Source organism: Fusarium coffeatum (genome assembly GCF_003316985.1).
Source record: "Fusarium coffeatum strain FIESC_28 chromosome Unknown BRIP53273_contig_65, whole genome shotgun sequence".
NCBI classification, from domain to species: domain Eukaryota; kingdom Fungi; phylum Ascomycota; class Sordariomycetes; order Hypocreales; family Nectriaceae; genus Fusarium; species Fusarium coffeatum.
Window position 1 is genome coordinate 1 of NW_022157861.1, and position 25,698 is coordinate 25,698.

The 25,698-nt window shown below is 48.7% G+C and overlaps 10 protein-coding genes across 10 annotated transcripts; 6 read left to right on the forward strand and 4 right to left on the reverse strand.

The window, feature by feature from the left end:
• Positions 1-1,131: 1,131 nt before the first annotated feature.
• On the forward strand, positions 1,132-4,882 carry FIESC28_03012 (uncharacterized protein; the record flags this gene model as incomplete). Its single annotated transcript, XM_031157161.1, has 3 exons — positions 1,132-1,762; positions 1,809-3,911; positions 3,960-4,882. The coding sequence occupies 3 exons, from the start codon at positions 1,132-1,134 to the stop codon at positions 4,880-4,882; spliced, it is 3,657 nt and encodes a 1,218-aa protein (XP_031018703.1).
• Positions 4,883-5,261: 379 nt separating this feature from the next.
• FIESC28_03013 (uncharacterized protein) lies at positions 5,262-6,039 on the reverse strand (the record flags this gene model as incomplete). Its single annotated transcript, XM_031157162.1, has 4 exons — positions 5,262-5,727; positions 5,781-5,887; positions 5,944-5,946; positions 6,001-6,039. The coding sequence occupies 4 exons, from the start codon at positions 6,037-6,039 to the stop codon at positions 5,262-5,264; spliced, it is 615 nt and encodes a 204-aa protein (XP_031018704.1).
• A 75-nt stretch (positions 6,040-6,114) lies between these two features.
• FIESC28_03014 (uncharacterized protein) lies at positions 6,115-8,566 on the forward strand (the record flags this gene model as incomplete). The annotated part of the gene is made up of 3 exons (XM_031157163.1): positions 6,115-6,286; positions 6,546-6,866; positions 6,924-8,566. 3 exons carry the CDS (start codon positions 6,115-6,117, stop codon positions 8,564-8,566), a joined length of 2,136 nt encoding a protein of 711 aa, XP_031018705.1.
• A 448-nt stretch (positions 8,567-9,014) lies between these two features.
• Positions 9,015-9,534, forward strand: FIESC28_03015 (uncharacterized protein; the record flags this gene model as incomplete). The annotated part of the gene is made up of 2 exons (XM_031157164.1): positions 9,015-9,198; positions 9,269-9,534. 2 exons carry the CDS (start codon positions 9,015-9,017, stop codon positions 9,532-9,534), a joined length of 450 nt encoding a protein of 149 aa, XP_031018706.1.
• A 264-nt stretch (positions 9,535-9,798) lies between these two features.
• On the reverse strand, positions 9,799-10,374 carry FIESC28_03016 (uncharacterized protein; the record flags this gene model as incomplete). Its single annotated transcript, XM_031157165.1, has 1 exon — positions 9,799-10,374. The coding sequence occupies one exon, from the start codon at positions 10,372-10,374 to the stop codon at positions 9,799-9,801; it is 576 nt and encodes a 191-aa protein (XP_031018707.1).
• Positions 10,375-10,748: 374 nt separating this feature from the next.
• FIESC28_03017 (uncharacterized protein) lies at positions 10,749-11,829 on the forward strand (the record flags this gene model as incomplete). The annotated part of the gene is made up of 4 exons (XM_031157166.1): positions 10,749-10,781; positions 10,865-10,988; positions 11,054-11,360; positions 11,415-11,829. The coding sequence occupies 4 exons, from the start codon at positions 10,749-10,751 to the stop codon at positions 11,827-11,829; spliced, it is 879 nt and encodes a 292-aa protein (XP_031018708.1).
• Positions 11,830-12,385: 556 nt separating this feature from the next.
• On the reverse strand, positions 12,386-14,645 carry FIESC28_03018 (uncharacterized protein; the record flags this gene model as incomplete). Its single annotated transcript, XM_031157167.1, has 6 exons — positions 12,386-13,473; positions 13,526-13,657; positions 13,714-13,787; positions 13,837-13,984; positions 14,058-14,279; positions 14,345-14,645. The coding sequence occupies 6 exons, from the start codon at positions 14,643-14,645 to the stop codon at positions 12,386-12,388; spliced, it is 1,965 nt and encodes a 654-aa protein (XP_031018709.1).
• A 2,306-nt stretch (positions 14,646-16,951) lies between these two features.
• On the forward strand, positions 16,952-18,949 carry FIESC28_03019 (uncharacterized protein; the record flags this gene model as incomplete). The annotated part of the gene is made up of 2 exons (XM_031157168.1): positions 16,952-17,765; positions 17,823-18,949. 2 exons carry the CDS (start codon positions 16,952-16,954, stop codon positions 18,947-18,949), a joined length of 1,941 nt encoding a protein of 646 aa, XP_031018710.1.
• A 288-nt stretch (positions 18,950-19,237) lies between these two features.
• Positions 19,238-22,837, reverse strand: FIESC28_03020 (uncharacterized protein; the record flags this gene model as incomplete). Its single annotated transcript, XM_031157169.1, has 4 exons — positions 19,238-19,515; positions 20,069-20,872; positions 20,998-21,960; positions 22,069-22,837. The coding sequence occupies 4 exons, from the start codon at positions 22,835-22,837 to the stop codon at positions 19,238-19,240; spliced, it is 2,814 nt and encodes a 937-aa protein (XP_031018711.1).
• Positions 22,838-24,424: 1,587 nt separating this feature from the next.
• On the forward strand, positions 24,425-25,669 carry FIESC28_03021 (uncharacterized protein; the record flags this gene model as incomplete). The annotated part of the gene is made up of 4 exons (XM_031157170.1): positions 24,425-24,754; positions 24,806-25,493; positions 25,544-25,573; positions 25,635-25,669. 4 exons carry the CDS (start codon positions 24,425-24,427, stop codon positions 25,667-25,669), a joined length of 1,083 nt encoding a protein of 360 aa, XP_031018712.1.
• Between the last annotated feature and the right edge of the window lie 29 nt (positions 25,670-25,698).

Sequence of the window (25,698 nt, forward strand, 5' to 3'; positions counted from 1 at the left end):
TTTTTTTTAACAAAGATTCAGGCTATAGATGGGCGAGATAAGACCAAGGAATAGCTTAGAGCCAGGTTTGATGAGAGAGTCAGGCAAGACCTGATACCTGATACAACATTGAAAAGGATCCAACTCCAGATGCGGCGATTAGCCTCACGATCATTGGATGGGGCTAATAATAAAACAAACCAGAAACCCAACCACGCCAATACGAGGTCCAAAAAGACCTGAGAAATGCAGGTGAATCGCGTTTCCGATTGCGGTAAGAGAAGACTTGATAAACAACTGAGTCTCTTTTTTCGTCCTTTCCATTCCTAAGTGGCTGCTTGAAACTCCACGTCTCCTCTGATGCACTGTTATCATCCGTATCCGTCAGGTCTTTGAGAGAAAACCCCTGTTGCTCGGCGTTTAAATACGACAATCGATTGGAGTTTCTACACCCGTGGGGAAAGGGCAGAATGCTAAGGCTAAAGGTAAGGGTTTGGATGAATTCGTCAGGAACAAATTGGGCCAAGATGATCGGGGGACCCGAGTTCCGGTGGCCGCGCGTTGAGTTTATTTCATTTAATTCTAATCAATTATTAACTGCCTACCTACCCAAGTATGTTCGGATATGCAGTACCGTATACTATACAGTATGCCTAGGTAGATGCATTTTTGTATGAACTGGGCTTGTATTGTTTCACCAACCGTAGCCACAGGCTTTGGCTGCACTCATCATCGGCTGTCATTGTTCCACGGCTCACTCGGTAACCGGTTGCAATTGTTTTTATTATTTCTTCTCCCCTTAGAACAAAGCATGATTCATTTTGTTTGGCCGAAATTCTTGAATTGAATTGGGCTGAGCTGATCTGGGCTGAATTGACCTGAGCTGAGCTCGTGTCAACGCCAACCTGGAACATCCCGACTTTGGAACATGTTAATCATGCTTTGTTAGAAAAGTCCATTTTTGACTCTGAACCATTCTATTCCTTCTTTCAGAACTCTCATCCTTATTCTTCTAAAGTAATTGCTTTTATCTAAGGTACCTACTTATTCAAAGCCCCGAGGCAATCATCTCATTAGGTGCCCCTTCTCCTCTCCCTGTCCAACCCAGTCAATCATTTCGTTACTGTAATTGCAGTAGCAACTTCCCTAGAAATGGCTCCCTGGTTGAGTCGCCGTGGGTCCCAGCCCAACAACAGCAGCAACTCTAACAGTGACCTCATCACCCGAATTCACAATACTGCTTTACATACGCCAACGACACTGCCTGCACTTTACTCGAATAATCTACAGGCTACTACCGGTAACGGCAACCGCTTCGAGCTCTCCTTCTCTAATACCAACGCCGATTCAAGTTCCGACGAGTCCGACTTGCATCCCTCGAGGCCTTCTTCCTCCAAGCCTCAACGACCTCCACACACGCGCTCTATGAGCCAGCCCTTCCCTTCTCTTTTCAGCAGCAAGAAAAAGAGGCAAAACTCGGTCGGCGCACCACCGCCCGACCTGGGCTTTGCAGACGATGATGCAGTAATGCCTCGACAAGCGCCCAAGACGCATGTTCGAAACCCTTCGCAGAACGGAAATGGCCCTGCAGGAAACAAGGATTTTGCGACGGGGAATTGTATGACATGCGGATCGCTGGTGCGCTGGCCAAGGGAGCTCAAGGTCTTCAAATGCACCATTTGTACTACGGTCAATGATCTAGAGCCCTTGAGCGCAGACCATGATATTTCCAAGGCGCGCAGGGACGCAAACAATGGGCCTTCTCAGCCCAGTCCACCAAGAAGTAGGCCATGTGGGAAAGAGTGTAAGATCAATGCTAATAGCCATAGTTGCGCATATCTCTATCGAACAAACAAAGCGACTGGTCCATCAGTCGATACAGTCCTACCTAAACAAAAAGCTGCATCCAATCCCGAAGCCTCCTACCGAGCCGCCACCTGAGCCTCCCGTGCAGAGCAAATTGTCATTTAGCAGCCGGATGCAAGCGGCTGGTCGCAGTCTTGCGCCGATAGATTCAAGGAAGGATGCAACACCTTCCAAAAAATCACCTGCCATACAAGTGTCCCGTTATACATTTGACGAGGAACCAACTTTGCGGGCGAACAATGTGCGGACAAATTCTTCGCCAATGCCTCGCTCATATTCCTCATCTTATACGGAAAGGCCACCAGTGCAGAAGATACTACAAGACAATGCGCCCAGAGAGGCAAGGAAACCTTCTCCAGACACGCCCGAGAGTGACCCGAAAAGGATTTTCAAGGCTCTAGAAGATTATATGGTTGCCTGTTTTGGTTCGTTCGAATGTATCAATTCTTCATTCTCAACGCACCCTCGTCCTGCAGCAAGGCATGTTAGCGAAGCGACTCGTCGCAAGCCAATGCCGTCCGATGACCCACGGGAGCAGCGAGGGCACCGCCGGGCGCCCTCAGAAAACCATGCCCTTCGCGAGCAACGACAGGCGCGGACGGCCCCGCCAGTTGAAGACAGCACGTTTGATCTTGATCCAAAAATGCTACTACTTGGGGATTTCGCTGAGAATGGAACTTGGTGGATGGGAAACCAAGAAGAATCACGACCCCGACGACCTTCTGCACACCGAACCGATCGGAGTTTTTCTAACACACCAGTCAGCACAAAAACGCCACAAATGAATTGGAACGACTTGATGACATTCTACACGAGTACTGTGAATCCTGCCAAGGGTTGGTTTGCAGTGTATGAAGACCTCTGTCGCGACCAGAACTTTCAGACACCTCCACAGCGTGAATTGCAATCGATAGAGCGAGAATTATTACAGGGACAAGAACATGCTCGCCGAGTTCTGCTCAAGGCAACAGAGATGCTTCTAAAACGGCCCGGGAGACCCCTGAAAGACCCGGCAGATTTGCGATTTCTCCTCATAGTCCTGGAAAATCCTCTCTTACACGAGAACGAACCCCTTTTCTATGGGATCCTACAACCAGAGAACAACTCACCTTCCTGGGCCGATTTCTCCCGACCAAGAAAGACGAGTGCCCCTGAAACTGGTCTCTTATCTGGACAGCATTCTGGAATCATCAAGCGTATAGTGGGACTCATATCAAATTCCTCGCCTGAATGCCATAATCAGTTGATCACCTGGTTCGCTAGACATCATCCTTCTCGATTTATCAGAACGAAGGAGATTGCATCCGGCTTTCTAACCTACCGCATGATACGACAAAGTGGGAAAAAGCAAGAGGTCAAAGTAGACATCACCGCGGGATTGATACCTCAAATGCAAGAAGGTCGCTCCGGGGCCTATCTTTACGACGAAATTAACCGTTCAACCTCATCAAAGAAGGCCAAAGAGCCTGAAAAGAAAATCATGTATGGTGAAGACTGGCAAATCAGAGCTTCTTCTAGAGTTTTGGCACTCCTTTTTGCCGCCAACAACTTGCTACACGGCAGAAGAAATGAAGAGGTACCCTCAGCTCATTCGAAGTCTGGTGAAGGACGTTCTGGCGCACATCATCACGGGCAGATACTTCCAACAACTGACTTCTACAACTCAATGATTGACTATACCGATCTAGTGGCGGACTTCGAGAATTGGGAGTCCCGCAAGAGCAAATTCACATTCTGCCAGTATCCGTTCCTTTTGAGTATCTGGGCGAAAAATCGTATCCTGGAGCATGATGCCCGTCGCCAGATGCAGAGTAAAGCGAGAGATGCCTTCTTTGATAGTATCATGAGTCGGAAGGCTATCAACCAATTCTTAGAATTGAATGTTCGTCGTGACTGCCTCGTTGATGACAGTCTCAAGGCTGTCAGTGAGGTTATTGGAAGTGGTAGCGAGGACATCAAAAAGGGCCTCCGTATTACTTTCAGTGGTGAAGAGGGCGTGGACGCAGGTGGTCTACGGAAAGAATGGTTTCTGCTTCTTGTCAGAGAGGTCTTTAACCCCGATCATGGTAAGTGCAGCAACTTCACTATCTATAACTCGAGTTGACGTTTGATAGGGTTATTCCTTTACGATGAGGACTCGCAGTATTGCTACTTTAACCCGAACTCCTTCGAAACCTCGGATCAATTCTTTTTGGTTGGCGTCGTGATGGGACTTGCCATCTACAACTCGACAATCCTCGATGTGGCCCTACCTCCTTTTGCGTTCCGCAAGCTCATTGCTTCTGCTCCCACCCATGGGACTGGAGCTTCAGCTCATCCGAAACCTCCAATGCGTTACTCGCTGGAAGACCTTGCCGAATACCGACCTCGGCTGGCTCGAGGATTACGGCAGTTACTTGAATACGAGGGAAATGTGGAAGAGACTTTCTGCCTTGACTTTGTTATTGACATGGATAAATACGGTATCCAGGTCCAAGTTCCCCTCCGTCCTGGGGGTGAACGAATTCCTGTCACAAATAGCAATCGTCGAGAGTATGTGGACCTTTATGTGCGGCACGTAATCGACGTGTCCGTGACAAGACAATTTGAGCCTTTCAAACGAGGCTTTTATACTGTATGCGGAGGCAATGCCTTGTCTCTGTTCCGGCCAGAAGAGATCGAACTCCTTGTACGGGGCTCGGACGAAGCACTCGATATCAACTCGCTCAGGGGTGTGGCCGAATATGATAATTGGGGGAACAAAAATCCAGATGGCTCCGAGCCAGTTGTTGACTGGTTCTGGGAGACATTCCAAGAAGCTACGTCTCAAGATCAGCGCAAACTTCTATTATTCATCACCGGCAGTGATCGAATCCCTGCCATGGGCGCTGCTGTACTACCAATCAAAATATCTTGTCTTGGTGAGGACGAAGGCAGGTTTCCTATTGCCCGAACATGTTTCAATATGCTATCTCTTTCACGGTACGCATCCAAAGAAAGATTGGAGGAGATGTTATGGACTGCTGTTCGCGAGAGTGAGGGCTTTGGGATAAAGTAAACGATAGGCTTGACGACATCATGAAAAGGGCGTTCAAATCATTCATCATATATGGAGTTTGACAACAGTTTCAGGGGTTTTGAGAATATAGATCTACAAAACGGAGGTCCTGAACTAGAAACCGAAGTTGTTCGACATACTCGAGGACAGGTCCTTGAAATCATGGCGGTATTAGCACCACTATAATGTAAATTATACTTAAAGACATTTCGTTGAAATCGTGTAGAATCTCATAATAAGAATGAACAAATGAGGCTTTGAGCGAAATTACTGGTAAACTTTTTGATATTTCCAAGTAGTACACCTGCCAGTTCATGTGGCATAAAGTCATACACATTTATTGTACAGCATCGTTCCTCACTCTTGCCAGAGGGAACATCTACGAATCTTCCTCCTCCACAACACCACCAGCAGCCCGAGCTCGCTTCAACATATCCTCCTCGCGCTGCTTCTCTTCCCGCAAGCCTCTCATGCGTGCGCGGTCGACCTCGGCCTGTCTAGCCATGGCATCAATCTCCTGCAACTCGCGGATCTCCTCCTTCGTAGGCTTGAGAGGAACTGCGCGAGTCTCGGCAAGCACGAACTCAAGGATATGGGATGAGTGCTTCTCGGTCATGTCGACTGTAATGATCTTTTCGTCGGCATCTGGAGGTGTCGCCTTGGACAGGTTGCTGCGTGATGAGGCGGGCTGAGAACGGGTTTCTGGTGCGGGAGTAGAGGCGTCGGGCTTTCGGAGGTAGATGGAGAGTGTGGGCTTCTTCTGATTTTGGTTGTGTCGGTTGACGATCATGGGGACCGCGGGGTTGTGGTACTTTAGTCGGGGGAGGTTCTCGCGCCAGAACTTTCTATCTCGACATATCAGTTGATGTGTAGCTAAGTGCAATACATGGTGACGAACTTGGCACCCATGTGACCATTCTTGAAACTCGTGGCAAAGTCCATATGTATTCTGGTCACCTCCGGGGGGAGAATTGCCGCACCAGGGCCAACTTTTAAGGAAACAAGCTGTTCGTATCGTGAGCATTGGATCGTAAGTCGTCGATTGCGGAGGATATATCTACCTTCTATACAAGTTGTTAGCCATGACCTTGGGATTCGTTATCGACGAATTGACTTACCCTATGAAGCTTGTTGTAACGCTCGCCGAGAGACCTCATCTTGAACTGCGCAAACCCTTGATCGGTAAAGGTGTTACGCAGGTGTCTCTAAATCGAACCAGTTCAGTGGTCGCAATGCCTCGAAAAGTCGACGTCTCTAGGCCCAGAAAATCATACAGACCCCTGCGAGCATTGAAAGTAGCGGGCCGAGCGTTGACCCGGAGGGACACAGTGGATCCACTTTTGACATGCCGCTTTACATGGCAAAGCCGCAATCATTTCCTAGGAAATTTCTGGGATAATCTGTGTAAGTCAACTTTTTTAGTTGCGATAACTCGGCACTCGAATTTCACAGAGGAGGAACGCAATGCATCGCGCATTGTCAGGTCGATGGCTGAATCGGGCGCTCAGTATTGGGGAAGCTTCTGCTTCATCTAGCGTTCCCTTATTTCTATGTCCTACTGTTGGAGCGTCAAGTCGAATTTCTAGAACGCCAAGAGCGACGCCTTTACGAACCCCGATCCATACTCGACGATTTAATCATACCGAAACGACAACCTCTCAAGATGCGCATACCGAAACGCCTGGAACGCCTTCTCTTTTTGATCCCGAAGTTCCACAGAGAAAGTTGCCGTTGAATTGTACTGGATGTGGCGCCTTCACACAAACGAGCGATCCCCAATTACTGGGTTACTTTGACCCAGAGAGCAAAAGAGTGAAGAAATGGTTGAACCCACAGGTTTATGAGCATCGGCAAACAACGACACAGGAGGATGAAGTTGTTGATGATGTTCTCAAGAACTTGGATAAGAGCCAATTGGAGGCTCTTGGAATGGACCCTTCTCTGTTGATCTCTGGGGCCGAGAGACAGGGCATTGCCGCTCCCAGTATGTACTTGGAACTGATCACAGATAACGTGGCTATCGGAGCTAACATAACAACAGAGGCACCCCCCTCAGAGAAACAACCCGTTTGCGATCGATGCCATAACTTGCAGCATTACAGCACAACGAGCGACACGGCAAAGGTCACCATGTATCACCCTACTGTCGAGTCGCTGCGCGAAACAATCGAAGAGTCACCACATAAATACAATCACATATACCACGTTATCGATGCTGCCGATTTCCCAATGTCGCTCATCCCTCGACTTAATGTTTTGCTGGGCGATATCCCAATCAGAACCCGCAATCGACGATCTCGGGCCGCCAAATTCCAGCACGATCGCAAGACGGAACTCAGCTTTATTATCACCCGCGGTGATCTGTTGGGACCTACCAAAGAAATTGTGGACTCGATGATGCCATACTTGCGTGAAGTGTTGCGAGATGCTCTGGGACGTTTGGGAAACAGAGTCCGACTGGGCAATGTCCGATGTGTTAGCGCAAAGCGTTCCTGGTGGTGCAAGGAGGTCAGAGAAGATATTTGGCAACGGGGAGGTGCGGGCTGGATGGTTGGTAAGGTCAATGTAGGCAAAAGTCAACTATTCGAAGCGGTGTATCCCAAAGGTAGAATGGGACCAGTGAACGGTGCTGAACGAGCATCGGTGTCAACATATCCTCGACAAGTCCTGAGTGCAGAATCAATTGCCGCCAAACCAGCTCAAGAGGAGGACTTGGACGTTGGAGATTTATTACCGCCCCCTCAGCCAGCCCAGAACTATCCCGACATGCCTCTGGTGTCCTCGCTACCAGGCACAACAGCTTCCCCTATTCGAGTCCCATTTGGAAATGGAAAGGGCGAGTTGATCGATCTTCCCGGTCTGGCACGCAGTGACTTGGATTTATTTGTGAAGGAGGAGTCCCGTCAATCGACAATCATGAAGAAGCGCGTTGTGCCTGAGCAGATCTCGATGACGCCTGGCAAGTCGCTCATTCTTGGTGGCGGTCTCATTCGCATCACACCCAAAAACCCCAACTTGGTATTTCTCGCTTACAATTTCACACCCTTGGACGAGCATCTTACTCAAACCGAGAAAGCCGTTGCTTTTCAGGAGCAGACAAGAGAGTCTATTGGCGTGCCGAGTATCATGCTGCCTGGTATTGGAGACAAGATGAAGCATGCTGGAACATTCAAATTGTCTTATGATGTCACGAAGAAGAGAGCCGGTCCTCTCACAAGGAAGAACGCTGTCGGTCTGAACGTTGACAGACTACCCTTCCGAGTGCTATCAACAGATATTCTCATTGAAGGTGTGGGTTACGTCGAGCTCGTCGCACAAGTCCGTGCTCATGAGGTCGCTTTGAAAATGTTCGACCAACACCAGCAGGCCCGAGACAATGAATATGTTCGACAGAAGGAAATCGATACCTCGGATCCTTTTAGCGCAATGAAGGCTCAACGAAGAGATACAGCACCTGTCGTGCAGCCAAAGCGGAAGGAACCTGAGCCCCCAGTTGATCCTGGGTGGCCAGCAGTCGACGTCTTCAGTCCTGAAGGTCGATTTATCGGCTCTCGTCGACCTATTAACGGTTGGTTGAACAACAAGCCACGCGTGTTGGCGGAGCATAAGAAGAGTCGACCTCGAAGGAGTATGAAGGGTGCCAAAAAGAAGGTGAAAGCTGAGAAGAGAGCAACAGCGAGTTGATTACTGCTACGAGTTAAGCTGTATGATGAATGAGTGTAAGATTTGACGCTGTATATCATGCCACTTGTATACCATCTAAAAGTATAGAATGTACCAAAATCTTGTACAATAGAATTAAAAAGAATATCAATATCTTTTACGGGAAGAAGTTACAGTTTCCGTTACTTGGCGCCCAGTAATGCATGTGTAAGTCATTAAAGATCATCCAATTGACACGCGATGACGTGGGGCGAATCAACCCCGGATTTTTCTTCGCGCCCCTCCATCGATGATCACTAAAACCCGATTACAATTCATTCCTACTATTTGCCAGACGTTTCTGTCAACAAACGCATGATAACCGCAACCACCCCTTCTGCAGAACTTTTCCTATCTTCTCTTCCTAGATTTCTGCTTCCAACAACCACCAAATAAAATCCCAGCGCAACTACCAGAAGCGATCGGAATCATGTCGCAACGACAGCAACAACGAAGCGCACCAGCGCCCTCACAAACACAAACTGAAACACCATCACAAACGCCAGATACGAGAGAACAGGCCCCCCAGATTTTGCGACTTCGCGGTGCGCATACTTCCAATGGACGATCTGTGCAGTGGGCAGAGGATGTAGTAGACAACGAAGGTCTCGGACGTAAGAGTTCAAAGGGTGAGCGATATGGATCATGGCTCGCAATGATCACATGCTAATACATATACAATAGTGTGCTGTATTTACCATAAACCCAAGGCGGTTGATGAGTCCAGCGACGAATCATCTTCAGATTCCGACTCCGATTCCGACTCTGATCGCGACGGCGCACAACCAGCAGGCGGTAAGCGCCAGAGTTGCGGACATGGACACGGACATAACCATGGACGAGGTCGCAGAAATGGGAAGGGAAAAGAGAAGAGAGCACCAAGTCCGAATGCATACGAGAAAGTTCCTAAGCCGAAACCGAAGGATGGGCCGTCAGAAACCAAGTCATAGAGTAACGAGGGTGGCGGATCGTCGAATAAGAAGGATACAGCACTATGAGCACGAATCATGACGAGATGAGAATAGATCTATGAATGAAGTATTAGATGGTTAGAATGCTCTCGCGAAGATACAAGAGAGTGTGGTCAAGAAGCGCATGGGTCAGCATGCAAGGTCTGTGGCCATGTTTTATATAAAGGCTTATCATTCACATTTCCTATTCATTTTTTTTTTTTAATTTTTTTTTTTTGGCTTGCTTGATGCTGAAAGTCTTCATTACTCTGCACCTTCAATCTCCTTCTTTCCGCTTTCAACCACAAAGTATCTTCCTGCTGTCTTGCTCGCTGTACTCAGAGCATCCCACTTTTCCGCATCGGGTTCGACCTTTTCTCTCACTCTCCTCGCCCGTTGATAATGGCCTATGCGAACTTCCTTGCCCAACGCCTCTTTTAGATCTGCAAGCCCGATTGTCACCTCCTGTCGGGCTTCTGGTGTCTCATCTCGAATCGCCCTTAAAGGCTCAACACCCGTTGTGTCGACCTTCTGCACGGCCCGGACGAATTGCAGCTGGCTTTGGAGAGTGTTGATCATGGCTTCCTCATCGGCTGGTGAGGTGGGGATTGGTAGGGCTGAGAGGCGGAGGAGATGGTGAAGTTGTGAAGGCGTGATCTTTTCTACTGGTGCTGAAGATGGCGAGGAGGGGAGAAGACTGCGAACGGACCAGGTAGGCTTCTCGAGGATCGAGGCGGCTGTTGATGGTTTGGTGGTGATTGATCGAGTTGTCGTGCCTTTAGCTGAGTTTATAGCGGTGCTGCGCCGGAGGGCGAGACGACAATGGGTACAAATTGACATTATAACTGGCTTTCTTAAGTTTGTGTTGTTTTTATTTCGTATATGCTCGAGGGGTGATCTCTGCGTGTGGTGGTTGATCGTCAACTTATTCAATAATCAATTTGAGATATCGCCCATCATGGAATCTTCAATCTCGAATTGCCCGTAGCGGGACGCTATCTGACAGAATGTGTTACAGCAACCTAGGACCCGCTAAACTGTGGCTCAGGCGACCCCGTCGTCATAGCTCAGCCGCCAACCACGCCGCAACACCAGTCGACATCTTTACTTACAACCATCAGTCAGCTCTTGATAACTTCAACGTGGCTCTTTTTCTCCTTCTGTTTTTCATTCCAACTTTTACTTGATACCCCCTTACACGAAACCTCACAATCATGGCGCAAGACCCTCGAGCTCTCCTCCAGAAGGTTCCGCAACCCCTCCCCCGCCTTGATCTTGGTCATGGCCATTAGCGACAATCAATCTTGTGCTGACGCATCGTAACTTCCAGGCTCAAAAGCAGCTTCAAAGCGCCGGTGGCGGCTTCAGCTTCTTTGGTGGACGAGAGGACAAGTACCAAGAAGCTGCCGATCTCTTCACCCAGGCCGCCAATGCCTTCAAGATGCAACAACAGAGTATGCCTTTACCGCTTTGTCTTAGCATCCTCTCTGAAACAACAGCTGACACTATGCGATTGTAGACCTCGAGGCCGGAAAGGCTTTCGAACAGGCCGCGCAAGTTCAGACCGATAAGCTCAAGGAGCCCGATGATGCTGCCAACACTCTCGTCGACGCCTTCAAGGCCTACCGCAAGGACGATCCTCAGGCTGCCGCGCGATGCTTGAACATTGCTGTGGATCGATACTGCGCAAAGGGTAACTTCCGCCGCGCAGCTTCTCACAAGGAGAACCTTGGTGAGCTGTACGAGGTGGATCTTGGCGATGCGAAGAGCGCGGTTGAAAGCTACGAACTCGCTGCCACTTGGTACGAGGGCGATAACGCAGCTGCGTAAGTCGAATACTGTGCTTTTGCTCGTTCATGAAACTGACCCAAAAAAAATAGTCTTGCCAACAAGCTGTGGTTGAAGGTCGCCGACGTGGCTGCCCTTGAGGGCGACTACTACAAGGCCATCGAGAAGTACGAGAAGGTGGCTGAGCAATCAATCAACAACAACCTCATGAAGTACAGCGTCAAGGACTACCTTCTCAAGGCAGGCATCTGTCACCTCGCCAGTGGCGATCTTGTCGCTGCCCAGCGTGCCCTCGAGAAGTACCGCGATATGGACCCATCATTCGGCGCCCAACGAGAGCACCAGCTCCTATGTGACTTGTGCGAGGCTATCGAGGCCAAGAGTCAAGACCAGTTCACCGACAGATTGTACCAATTCGACCAGATTAGCAAGTTGGATAAGTGGAAGACGACGATCTTGGTCCGTGTGAAGAACCAAATTGAGGAGGCCGATGATGAGTTTGCGTAAAAGAATGGCCGAGGGCGATGTGAACACCGATATGAGAATGACTTGTGCATAGCAAAGACGGATCAAATTAGGATACGAAATGTTATAAGCACCAACAAGAGCTTGAGGCTCTGATGTTAGCAACACAATACGGTCGAGGGTGGGGGGACAAAGCTGAGATATCCGCGTTTCTGCTTATTATGGTTTTGAAGTCATCAAGCCAGGCATAGAATCAACATAACTATCACAAATATGATGTTCAGGACACAAACATACACCGAGGTACACAATTTGTATGGGAAACAATCCTTAATCATAAATGCTTTTCAAGTTTTACAGCCTGTAACGGAAACAGATGCTGATCAGTGAACGGTTCAACTAGGTTGGTTCAAGACGTCTTGGATTTTCTTATTCTCGACTCATGTAGTAGATTCATTACTGTCTAGGTACATCAGATTCCTTCGCAGCCTTGACTCGACAAAGGGAATTAACTTGGCAACTCCATCAATCCTTTCTGTAAACCCAAAGTCATCCAAAAGTAACGCTTATGGAGGATCAGGGGTACTGCATGCATACCTTAGGACTGCCACTTATCCGACTTGGTAGCCTTTGTAGCACAAGTCTTGGGAACAGTGTATGTGCGGTTGGGGTCCTTCTCCCAGGTGACAGAGCCGTCCTTCTTCACGTTGATATACTTGTACTGAATGTCTTGTCCTGCTTTGAGAGGAATGGTGGCCTTCCAGACAGTGTTAGAAGAGGTATAGTCAGAAGCGCTCAGAGGAACGGCCTTGGAGGTATCCCAGTTACCAAGGGCAGGAATATTGCCAACAATCTTGATGGTCTCGCCGAAGTTTGTGGTAACAGTCTCAACAAATGTGACAGCAACTGAAGTTGCGACAGCACAAGAAGTAGGTGAGCTGGTAGGCTGGGTGCCTGTAGGAGATGGAACACCACCCTTGGGTGTCTGCGAGGCTGGGAACGATGTAGCAGTTGCAAGCGAGTATGAGCCAACAACAGTATTAGTTCCACACTGTTGAGGAACAGCAGCTGCGCCACTCGCCCAAGAAGGAGGGACAATACCGGCTCGGCGATCAGCAGCAGAGAGGAAAGCGGCATATGACCAGGTCAGGTCAGTGGCAGAAAGGGGGCGTCCGTTGTTCTTGTCGAATTGCTCTGCCAAGGCGCCGTTGTCGCCGACATATTTCTGAACGATGCTCACATATCCATCAGCATATTTTGAAACTGCGTCGGTGATGCTCTTGAAGGTTGCAGAGTCGCTAGCGTAGGTGCCAGTGGAAATACCGGAGACAAGATCCTTGAAGAACGAGAGTGAAACGTCGTTGACAGTGATGGATCCCTTCTGCTTCCAGACATAGAGAGCATCGTAGAGCTGTTCGGCGGCGGCAAGAGTAGCAAGATACCAGGGGTTGCCGTTGTAGTAGACATCTTCGACATATCTTCCAACAGCTACGGCACTTCCCTGGGAGATGCCCTTGTTGATGTTCCATGAGCGGAAAGAGTCAGTTACGGCCTTGTGGTTGGCAAGAGCCTTGTCACTGCATGGTTGGAAAGTAGCGGCATCGCAGCTCAGAGCAGGGTCGAAGTTGTGAATGGAAGTGAGGATACTGTTGGCGTCCTTGCCAGTGCGTCCGTCATTGACATTGACTGGGAGATCTGATGAATAACTTGTGTAGCCAGGTGAGGACAAGATACTTACTGTTGGAGTCGACGTATTTACCGGAAGGAATCCAGTAAGTCTGCAAGAAGCAGAGAGCCTGGGGAGCAACGGCGGCGTAGTTGTCTCCTGACTTGCCAAGTTTCTTAGCCAGAGCCGCGCCTTCAATGAGGGCTACGATATGCTGGTCAGTATAGGGGTCAAAGTGACAATGTATTGTAGTAACGAACCTCGATATTGAGAGGCGGTGGTGAAGAATGAACTTCCCTTGACCTCTTCCCACAAGTCAAACCCAGTTTGGTTCCTTTTGATGATGAGAGATTGTTTCGAAAGTTGTTGGTATCTGCACTTACCAGTATTGAGCTACGTAGTTAAGATCGTTGCGGACAACAGGCCAGATAATGTCAGAGGCAGTAGAAGTGTAGCCATTCTCGATCAACCAGTTGGCATAAGTGATGATAGCAGTAGCCCTAAGAGCTGGGCCGTCTCGTTGAGGTCGACCTTTGCATGGAAACGTTAGTCATGTTTCATAGGGGTCAAGGGGCTGCATTTTTATTTGCGTATGGATACTCACCCCAACCGCCAGTAAAGGGGTTCAGATCAACTTCGTACTTGGCTTCTCCTAAGCCAGAACCGTCGGAGAGAGAACCAGAAGGGTTGGAAACTCCCTGCAACTTGGCTTGAGAGGCAATGTACTGTTGGATTTTCTTCTGCAAGCCAGCGTCGTACTGGTTGATGAACCTGTCTATGACATATTTAAAGACAAGAGCAGCATCTCTAGTCCAAGTGAAGAAATCTATTGTTTATCAGTAAGACTTTCAGGTTACCTCGGTCTGAAATAATCTGATTATTCGGACTTACAGTCTGGGTCCTCGGTGTCTGGAGAAGCGATAACCACGCCAGAAGCAACACCCTGTGAGTTACAGCCATCAGAGCCAATATTGCACAGGAGCTGCTCGATAGCAATCGAACTCTCAGACTTGACGAAGGAGTCGAGAGAAGATTGTCTCTCCTGTAAAGCTGGTCGGCCAAGAACGCCCTGTAGGGCGACTGAGCCGAGGAGAAGCGCGGAGGAAACGAAATACATGATAGGCTGTATCAAGGAAGCAGTAGAGTTGAGTGAGAGCGATGAGACTGGATCGACAACATTGTAGAGATCCATCGTCGAGATTTTATAGAGAACCGGCATGCCGTCTAGACTATTGCAAAAGGTTTTTGGTGTCGATCGTATACAGGGTATAATTTCTAGATGCCCAATATGGAAGTGCGGAAGTTGAAGCCCTCGTGAAGAACGGATGTAGGCCTTTGGGGGATAGTGCGGTGTGGTTCAAAGGGCCGAATAATTAGAATGAGGCCGAGTTGGTTTCTAGTAGCTTCATGCAGTTTAATGATGGTGGTGTTGTTATTGCTGTTCAGAGGGTCGTTGACATCACATCAACTAGGGAGGCTTGGAAGTTGTAGTTGGTTCTATGCAAACCTATGGATCAGCCAAGTGGTTTCAACGGTCTTTGCGAAGGAAACATTATGATTTCTTCATGTGAAGAGCTTCGTAATTAGGTAGCTAGGTATGCGGTATACGTGAGCAGCAGGTGACTACCGGCTCTTGTGACGCCTTCTCCAATTTCACGATCAGTTCACTAACACTACTAAGACTACCAGGTTCTCCAATACGCAAACAAGAATGTGGGGTAAAGAACCTCTCTGACTACCTGCAATAGGTAGGAGGTTTCAGAGAGCTGCTCACGGATAGGTACGGATAGGCTGTAGGGAACTAGATGTAGTCACCTACTGTACCTGGTAAAACATCCATTCCTAGGCCAATAGCATAGGTGTTTTCTTGTTTCACATGCCAGCCGAGCCTTGATCTAAAGCTAACTTGGTTATCCGTACCTCAGTCTTCGCTTTGACCCTCTAGATAGACTAAAGTAATCCTACGGTTCGTGCCGAGTCTACATGTTCTTCCCCACACTATCTCATGTTGCCATGTTCGTCCATATCCTCAACCCCAGATTGCATCCAAGACTATCACCAAATCCCCAGACTGCATGCATCGGCAGTGGGCGGATAAAGTGCATGTGGCTTAAAGCGCCGAGTAGAATCCGAGCCTTATGCAAGGAAACTGGGTGCACTCTGCATGCAAGTTGTCCTCGGTTATCGGCTGTTGTATTATGCCATCTCACCTTGACACAACATCGCCCATCACGTAAGCCTCCGACCTACCCTGTGGTCGCAATATTGGATGAGGCTTGTGACGAGACCTGACGTATCCGTAAATCGACGAACGAAACCCCAGGCGCCGTTATATGATCTAGTCGAATCTTGGCATCAAATCCGAAGACGGGCCGTAGATCTTGAAATATGATGCTATGTCCCAAGCTTGGAGGAGGATAGGAACACCTTCGCCCAGAAACGGACTGAAGGCCGACATCATACAGCATGAAGCTCCAATATCAAACATGCGCACGAGATATCATGTCCAACCAAGCCTTGCATCATATGAATTTTGACAACCAAGGTTAGGACTTCATTCGTACTCGTTGCTCGGCAACCTGTTGAGGACCCGCCAAAAAGTTTTCGACAGCACTTCAGGCACATTGCGACAAGTGGAATTACAGACATACAGAGGCAAAGACTTCACGCATGATTAAACAAGATTGAGATATGTAGGTAGGCCATGGTTTTCCCCAACCTCACCAGCCGACGGCCTCGGAAAAGGGGGGTGGAATATAGCGTCTCGCTGCAACAACCCCTTCACTCAAGCTGCCCCGAAGAGCAGCGAATGAAGCGGCTGAAGAGCTGTTACTCTTGGACCTGTCGATAGGAAAATTGACACCATAACAAGTTGATGGCTCCTTATAAGTTATCGAGCTGCAAAGCAATCAACCCTGACTCCGGAGAGCAGAGGATCGCTAGGCACAGATCCGTGTTTGCTTAAAGAGAAAAGAAAAAAGAATTTCGGGCGGCCATCGCAAGATTTAAATAGACGATTTTTTCTGCCAGAAAAGTGGATTATGTAAGCCGGCCTCACTGCGGAATTACTCGTCACGTCGCGTCGCGCTGAAGGTGGTCTGTGCTCACCAGCCTCAGGATCAGAGAATGAAATAAGTGGTCTAAAGCCTGCTCTGAGTAATTCGTCTCTTATGCTTTCGATGGCCAAGTTTCCAAGTAGTATTTGAAATACCGGTCAACAGGAAGAAGCAACTGGTATCTATGTCAAAAGTCAAATTACTTCATCTCTTATGCTTTCAATTGTCGAGTTTTTGGATACTCTGTTGCGGCCATCATGGGCCTCTGTAGTAGCTATTAGACGCAAACCTACTTGTGATTGGCTGCAGTCATCGAAAAGATGGGTATATGTTACGATCACGTGACTGTATGTGCACTGAGCTCGTCGCAGGTATGTGCACCCTCATGATGCCTACCGAAAAGTAACCTTTGCGTTATCATCATCATTCTATACCCGCCAAGATGGACGCCGCAACGATAGAAGAGACGAATCGAATCCGTATTTCATTGGGCATGAAGCCACTGCCCGTTCCGGGAGCAGATAATTCCACTCAAAATGAATCCATGTACGCCGATGGCGATGCGCCTAGCACCCTCGAGAGTCGCCAGGCGCAGGCCTACGAAAACTACAACAAAGTGATGGAAGCCGAAAAGGCCAAGAAGAAGCGCGAAGAGAAAGCGGCAGCAGTTCGAAAAGCGCGAGAACAGGCGCAACGCAATGCAGTACTGGAAGGCAAGGGCTTCGGAGAGGCAGAAGAAGGTGGTGATCTCAGCGCGAAAGACTGGCTTATCGGCCAGAAAAAGCGACAGAAGAACATTGCCAAAGTCAGAAAGCTAGAGGAAGAGCTCGCCGCTGCCGAGGCTGAGGCAGCAGCAGCGGTTCAGTATACCTCCAAGGACCTTGCGGGCATCAAAGTTGGACACGACACCTCGGGGTTCCTCGACGGTGACGAACAGATTCTCACCCTTAAGGACACAACTATCGACGAGAATGAGGTTGAAGGCGACGAGCTGGAGAACTTGGATATGCGAGAGGCGGAGAAACTCGCCGACAGACTCGACAGCAAGAAAAAGAAGCCGGGCTACAACCCTCTAGATGACGACGAGTCAGGCGAACGTGGTATTCTGTCGCACTACGATGAGGAGATTGACGGCAAGAAGTCCAAAAAGTTTACGCTTGATACAAGTGGCGTCATCGCGGAGCTTTCGGATATCTTGGACAAACCAGTTGACAAGACAAGAAGCGGACAGAATGTCAGTCTGGATGATATCGTTGGTAAGTAAGCACTGTACACTTTGCCAGACGACTCGACACTAATCATTCAACGTACAGGTGATGCCCCTATCTCTTCAGACTACATTGATCCTTCACAAATCAAAGTCAAGAAGCCCAAGAAGAAGAAGAATAAGAAGGGCACCAGACAAAAGCCTACTGATGACGATGATCTTTTTGCTGTCGAAACCACACCTGCAGATGATTCCATGGATATCGACTCAAAGGATGCGGCCGCGAAGAAACGAAAAGCAGTCGACGATACTTTTGTGGACGACGATGATCTTCAAGCAACACTAGCAATTCAACGAAAGAACGCCTTGAAGAAACGAAAGAGGACTCGCCCTGAAGATATCGCCAAGCTTCTCAAAGAAGACGAGAACGGAACAGAAACGGTAGAGCAAGAAGGAGGGCTTGTCCTCGACGAAGTTTCGGAATTCGTTGCCGGATTAAGCAAGCCGGGCGACGATGAAGAGCGCAAGCCTAGAAGACCAAAGACTGTGTCAAAGTCACCAGAACCCGACGAGGACCACCCCATGGACGATGATGTTCATGCAGCTGAAGGGGAGGCCCCCCAGACTTCAGCTATTGAGGAAACGGAGGAGACAGGTGTCGGTGAGGAAGAGAAGGCTGTCGGAGGTGGCATGGGTGCTACTTTGTCACTGCTAAGAGAGCGCGGCCTTGTGAAGGAAGCCAAAGGTGACGAAGAGCACAACAATCTACGCAATCGAGAAGACTTCCTTGCCAAGAAACGCATCTTGGAGGAGGAACTGGATGACCAGGCCCGCCGCCAGCGTGAGCGTGATCGCGCAAGTGGAAAGCTTGATAGGATGTCGCAACGCGAACGCGAAGAATACGCCCGCCAACAGAACACCTGGCGTGATCAGCAGCAGTCTAAGCGCTTGGCAGAGCTGTACTCATCCGGATACAAGCCCAACGTCGAGCTCAAGTACACCGATGACCATGGGCGTGCCCTCGACAGCAAGGAGGCATTCAAGCATCTCAGCCACCAATTCCACGGCAAGGGAAGCGGCAAGGGCAAGACAGAGAAGCGCCTCAAGAAGATCGAGGACGAGAGGCGACGCGAATCACAGAGCATGTTTGACGCAAGTCAGTCTGCCGGTATGAGCCTGGCAGCCCAACAGCAACTCAAGAAGCGAAAGGAGGCTGGTGTACGACTCGCATAATTCACTTTTTATCACAGGATGCTTTTTATGGAAGGATACGAATAGTAATACCGGCAATGGACAATTCAGATCACGAAAAGGTGCTTTTACCCTTATTCATGTGCTCATTTCAATTTTATTTCCTGCTGACGCTGTGAAAGATCTAGATCTAGGTATGTTGTATGCTATGCGACTAACTATACTCAGTATCTTATACTCTGCCCATCTCCGATCTCATTCTCTTGTGGCAGTCTTTATTGACTAGAACCTGAGAGCATGAGCTGGGTTTCGAGTGAAGCCCAAATCACCTCATATCCATTCCTGGATCGTGTAGAGCTGTTTGTTCTCAACGGCAATCTCTTCCCAAACGGCATCCATTTCCTTCAACGTCTGGTCTATCTCTTCCTTGAGAGCCTCGACCGTCTCATTAAGGGTAGGGGCCGACTCTGATTTCTTAGTTGACTTGACTGGCCTGGGATTCAAGGGTTTGGGGGTGAGAGTGTCGGTGGTTTTGGCATTGTCGTTTTTGACAGTGCTGTTCTTCGTAGAGTTTTGAGAAGGCATGGTGATTGTGTTCTTTGCAATTTCTAGAGTGAAGTCAGTGTAATTTTGTAGCCGTGAAAGCTTACTTGAGGATTGTTTTTGGCTTGTACTGGATTTGCAAACTGTTTGTATTCGGAACCAAGTTGATGATGAGTAGCTATTGAAGCTGGTATATTCCATACTTTTATACTGCGTTGGTGGTGCTCCATGCTCTTTGATAATTCATGCACGAGGCGAGGAGTCACACTGAACACGGTGGTCTTCCTTTGTTTGGGATGCTCACTCTTCATGCTTTACATCTTTGTACGCACTGTTCGACTAGAACCACTCATGAACCAGTCATAATACAAAGCACTGTTCACGAGAACATCCCCTTTGGATCATTACACACAGTTCAGGTTAGTGTTGCTCTCAGGTAATAATGAAGAGAAATCAATTTCATGTATCTCAAGTCTTTGTTTCTAAGGAAGAATAGTGGTGATGTGCGCCTCAAGAACCCAAGTTGTCCATACTAGTAGAAAAACCCCTAACTCCAAACATTTCTGTATCAATGTGTTTCCAATCCAATCATCTATAGGCCGACCTTGGCCCCAATACCTTGACCCCTATAGTGAAGTGTTTCAGTCCAGCTGCCCAGCCTCACAGTGACGTTGGCTATGGCATCTAACTTGAGTGAGCCGCCTAGAGCTTCCTTGAGCTTGCCATAGCCCACGCGGCTAGGAGACCACTCTACGGGGAGGCGTGGAGTCTGGGAACGTCCAGGTGTTGCTGGGAACGGCTCGTCGTGTATAATCTGGCCGATGGGTTCTGTGTGGTTGTAAAGAGCAGTGGCGTTGATGTGTTCTATGTATAAAGTGTTGTATAATAGAGGTGAAAGGAGTGTAAAACTGGCTGTCGACGAAAAGAGGTGGAAGGTGGCGTCTGCAATAAAGCGTGGCTTCTCACCCTCGTGCCCGTCCTCGCCGGGGACCGTTATTCGCGGCGCGGGAAGGGTGATATTGATCTTCGACAACGCTTTGCCTATAATAGGAACGTTTGGGATGCTCTTCTTGTGCGTTCGTGCTGTCAAAGTTGTGTTCTCACCAGATACATAGTCTGACAGGAGTTTGCGGCCTATTTCATGTGCCTTCTCGCCACCGAACTGCAGAGGGTCCCACGTCGCATGAACAGGAAGATTTGTGTTCTTTCCGAGATTGAAGGTCACATTTCTTGATATAGCTTCACCAAGAAGCCTTCCATCATGAAGAATATGCACGCTGAGGTAAGGGATAGTAGCTGCATAGGGTGTAGGGTTTGTGAGGTTGACAAGGGCTCTCATCTGAATACTTGTCTCTGTTGTTTCTAGAACCTCGATCTCGCTGACCTGAGGGTTGAGTTTACCGAGCGCATTACCGGGAAATCCTTGAGTCAAGTCAGCATTAGTCCTCAGCACGGTCGTGAGGCGTGTTATGAAAATACTTCAATGTGTAGACAAGGATTGTTTATCCTCATGGGGGATGCTAGAGATTACCACAGCGATGACGGACCGTTTACTGGAATCTTGCCCTCTGCGGGAACCTTCTTTACCGTCAAGATGCCAAGGACAGTTTTGACCTTGACATCGACTTCAGCCTTAATGTCGAGTGTGAGGTCGCCGCCGCCAAATAGTAGCTTTTGCATAACCTCACTGAAGGCATCACCATCTGTGATTATTAAAGGAACATCGACCAGTCGAGATGTGATGTTGAGCAAAGTCTCGTTGTTCTCCTTGTCCTGAACCCGTGTTGAGTTGGCATCCTGCCAGTGTTGCAGGTTCAACTCGCCCATTTTACGTTTCTTGTAGAACAGATCAGCGTTTGCACGGATCTTGTCTACACCCAGGTTCACGTTCAGCTCAGGTGGGAGAGCTGCAAGTACTTGTGCAGTACCCGAAACCCTAGGCTCGCCATCAGGATCGTTAACGTCGGCGAAAGGGTCGGGTAGCTTGAAATCGACGTCGCTCAGGGAGAAATTGCGAATCAAACTATCAAAAGACCGTCCAGGGAAGTCAACAGGAACCGTGATGCTTTCAAGGATATCTGAGATCCACTCCGGAGTGTTCGTGTCGTTGAGCTTCTTTCCTCTCACAAAGACCTTGGCATCTTCGCCATGCAGATAACGATCCATAAAGTTGTCCAAGGGAGATGACTCGGAGTGAGGGCATGCTTTGATTAGAGATTCTGGGATATCACGAATGGTTCCCTTGGCGTCAGCTCTAACATCTGATTTGGCATCAACGTCAATGGGGTCCGTGACAGCTTCTGCAACACTGATAGACGGCAATGTTGAGTCGCAGTTGGGCACCAAAACCTCGAAACCAAGAGTCGGTACTTGGAACGAGACTGGGTAGTCGTTGTGGGCTTTCAGGGATACGTCGGCCTCGATGACTTCTCGTCCGTGACCATCTACCGGGCGATCGTGAAGATCCATGCGTTCAATGTTGTATTCAGGCATGTTCGGGATCTCATTGGCTATAACTGTGTCAGTCGGGTTCTGGATAGATATAAATGCTTGCTCTAATTAAAGTAGTGATTTCTTTCCTAAAAATAAGGAGGCAAAGGAGCGGTAGAGAGATTGACCTTCGAAAACCATAGATTCTGCCACATCATGAGACCCAAGTGGGAAAACTCCGGACTGAAGGTGAACCTTGGTCTTGCCCACCACCTTCAACTTGTTCAGATTTCCATCTAACCAATCATTCGCGATCTTGCGAATGTGTTCGGCATCGCCAGGATTGACCTCTGCCACAAAGTCCAGTTCGTTGGTGTGGCCGTTAACAATGTCAACCACCAGAGGAGGAATAACAGCAGTGCCAGCGAGAGCATCAGCATAGTCGGGTAGGTAAACGTTCACGGTCGTCTCCTTGGTCTCTAGTTTCCGCATGATACCGGTCACTGCCTTCCCGATGCGGCGAGAGTTCTTGTCGTCGACCCGCGATCCATCGAGATACACCTTTGCACGGATACGCGCTCGGATGCCGTCGCTAGTGATATTCTCGATGGACAGGTTGGTGGGTTCAAGAACCGCAGCTTTCTCGGCGTACTCCTTGACGGCTGGGGGGACGAGAAAGCCGAGGACTATGATGAGAATGACGATGATGCCAAGGATGACCATGGCAATGATGGAAGGCCATCGCCAGGCCGATCTAGTGCCAGTACTCTTGTTGCGTCTTGGCCAGAAACTCCAGCCCCGCGACTGAGTTTGAGATGAGGTCTCGTCTTCTCCATCATGTTCCGCAGCATCAGCGTGATGGTCGTCATCGGCGCGGCCCAGAAGAGGCGATGACTCGGTAGGGTCCCCTTCCTCGCGCGTCGGCGAGACGAGAGGCTCGGTTTCGTCTGTTGGCATTGTAGGATTATGGAATAGTGAACACCGCTAATAGATATTCAACGCGCGCATCAGGCGCAGGGAGTTTGAGGATGTTTCGCAGCTACGAAGGGGGATATCAGGTTGAGAATCGTCGTTGTTATTTATCAGGGCACCTTATAGGTCAGGTTGATGTAAGAATCAAGAGGAAATCATGCAAGTTAAGGTTGGGCAAGCGACTCGTCATCGACGGGGCAAGTCAGTCACCTCCACAGGGTTTAATTAGGCGCGAGATTGATAAGGATGTAGCGGGGTGGGTTTTGATTGGTCCTTGTCCTTCTAATCCAGGAACCAAGGCTCCTCCACTGACCTGACCTGGGCTGGTGAGACCTGGGGATTGTGATTGGGGGTCTCGAGCGACGTCATTTTTCCATTAAACTAACATACCTGCTCTCAACTATCTTATCTCTGGTAGTTAGGTAGGTAGACACAGAGGATGAAGATTAGGTATGTTATTCTTCTTGATGGGAGGTTTATTAATCATCCGTATTTGCAATCAATCTTTCTAGTAATAATGACTTATAGGATCCTTGATTTATATGGCCTGGGTGTCTTGTGTATCTAGGTAGGAATAGATGCAGAATAGTTACCAAAACAACAGTCATTGTGTTTCTTGGAAGCTGTCTAACGAGCAACTCATGATAGTGATCGCCTTTTTGGTGTTATGGTTGTAGCAACATAGGTCCATTACCAACCTAAGTCAAGAGTCATGCGCTCTTCTATATGTCGCTGCTCTACGACAAAGAGTTCAGCATTGAATGCGCCGAAACCACAATGGTACCTAGTTCTTATCTGGTGGGTGTTAGGAGAATTATCCTCTGAGGCTTATGCTACAGAAATAAAGTAGTCTAATTGCTAGTCTAAGCTCGCATAAAATAGCTAGATTATTTCGTCTCTTATGCTTTCGACGGCCAATTCTTCTGACACCCTGACGCTTGTTAACCTAATGCACATAGGTTAGGTATCCGTACTCACTACTCTGTACTATATATTATCTTAGCGTGAGTCGCTGTGAGGGCTCTGTGGACCAACAGGGAGATCACCATTGCAAATTCAGAGGCCGGTAACGGCTTCTACTAAGAGATGGATCCGCATTGATAACGCATGGGTTTGAAGGTTTGCACTCATTGATTATTTCCAGTCATCAAATTCAATGTCAGTCACAGACTCGAGATATGTGTATTTTCGATGTGAGCAATACCAAATACATTGAATCACAGGTTCAACACCTTTGTTATACGTAGAAAGTCCCGAGACCGGCCAAGTAAAGAAGAAAGAAAGTGGGGCATTGACTCTTTCCGCTTAGGTTCTGATGTTGAGGCGGCTGGGCGGGAACGAGCCGCCTGCTGTAGATGGGCCTTAACAGTCAGATCCCCAGTTCTACGACATCGTCCAATAGTGAGTGACTCTTCATCCGCCGACTCATCTTGACCTATTTTAGCTGTTGATTGAAACAAAAACTTCCTTCTCCAGCCATTAATCTCCCAAACAAACTCAATTGTAAGCTTCTCAACTCATATAAGATCATACAGCTTCTCATTGAGTTAATCAGCACGCACACAGTTCACAATGAAGACTTCGGCTTTCCGAATCGCTCAAGGCGCCGCTGCAGGCCTTCAAAAGCGAGCCTATACTCAGGCTACCACCCCAAGGCATCTTATGACCATTGCTGATCTCACTCCTACTGAGTTTGCGAACCTCGTTCGTGATGCCAACACTCGAAAAATCGCTGTCAAAGGCGGGGCTCCTGCTAGCTACTTGAATGCTGGTCTTGCTGGCAAAGCTGTAGCTATGATGTTCAGCAAGCGCAGCACTCGTACCCGAGTTTCTACTGAAGCCGCTGTGACAATGCTTGGTGGCCACCCCATGTTCCTTGGCAAGGATGACATCCAGCTGGGTGTAAGTCTTCAACTCGTCGTATAGTCAACGACTCTTCTAATGTGTTCAAAGGTGAACGAATCTCTCTATGACACCTCAAAAGTCATCTCTTCCATGACTTCCTGCATGGTTGCCCGAGTCGGACGTCACTCTGATGTCGCTGATCTGGCTAAGCACTCAAGTGTTCCTGTTATCAATGCTCTCTCTGACGACTTCCATCCTCTCCAAACAATTGCCGACTTCCTCACGCTCCACGAGACTTACCCCTCGGCAAACGCAAAGGGAGCTACTCTAGGCCTCAATGGCCTCAAGGTTGCCTGGGTCGGCGATGCCAACAACGTTCTTTTCGACCTGGCCATTGGCTGCGTTAAGATGGGTGTCGATATCTCAGTCGCTTCTCCTGAGGGATACGAGATCCCCGATGCTATGAGGCAGCTCATCGTCTCCGCCGGCGACGGTGTTTCCTCCCCTGGCAAGCTCATTGAGACTAATGTCCCTGAGGAGGCTGTTAAGGACGCTGATGTTCTTGTCACCGACACATGGGTTTCGATGGGACAGGAAGCCGACACTCAGAAGCGCCTGAGGGACTTTGCTGGATTCCAAATCTCTGACGATCTTGCTAAGCGAGGAGGTGCTAAGGCTGATTGGAAGTTCATGCACTGCTTGCCTCGACACCCTGAGGAGGTGACCGATGAGGTATTCTACAGCCCTCGATCTCTGGTTTTCCCCGAAGCCGAGAACCGCCTTTGGGCTGCTGTTTGTAAGTATCCACGCCAATCATCTTGAAGACATATCACTAATATCATTTAGCCGCCCTCGAAGGCTTTGTTGTCAACAAGGGTAAGTTCTAAGGCTAAACCAAATGTGAGGCATAGATACATCTGGTATTTTTGGATTGCAGCACGGGATGAAGACGGAGCATTGGCGTATGTGTAAAAAATAGTAATTGGAATTATATCAACTAA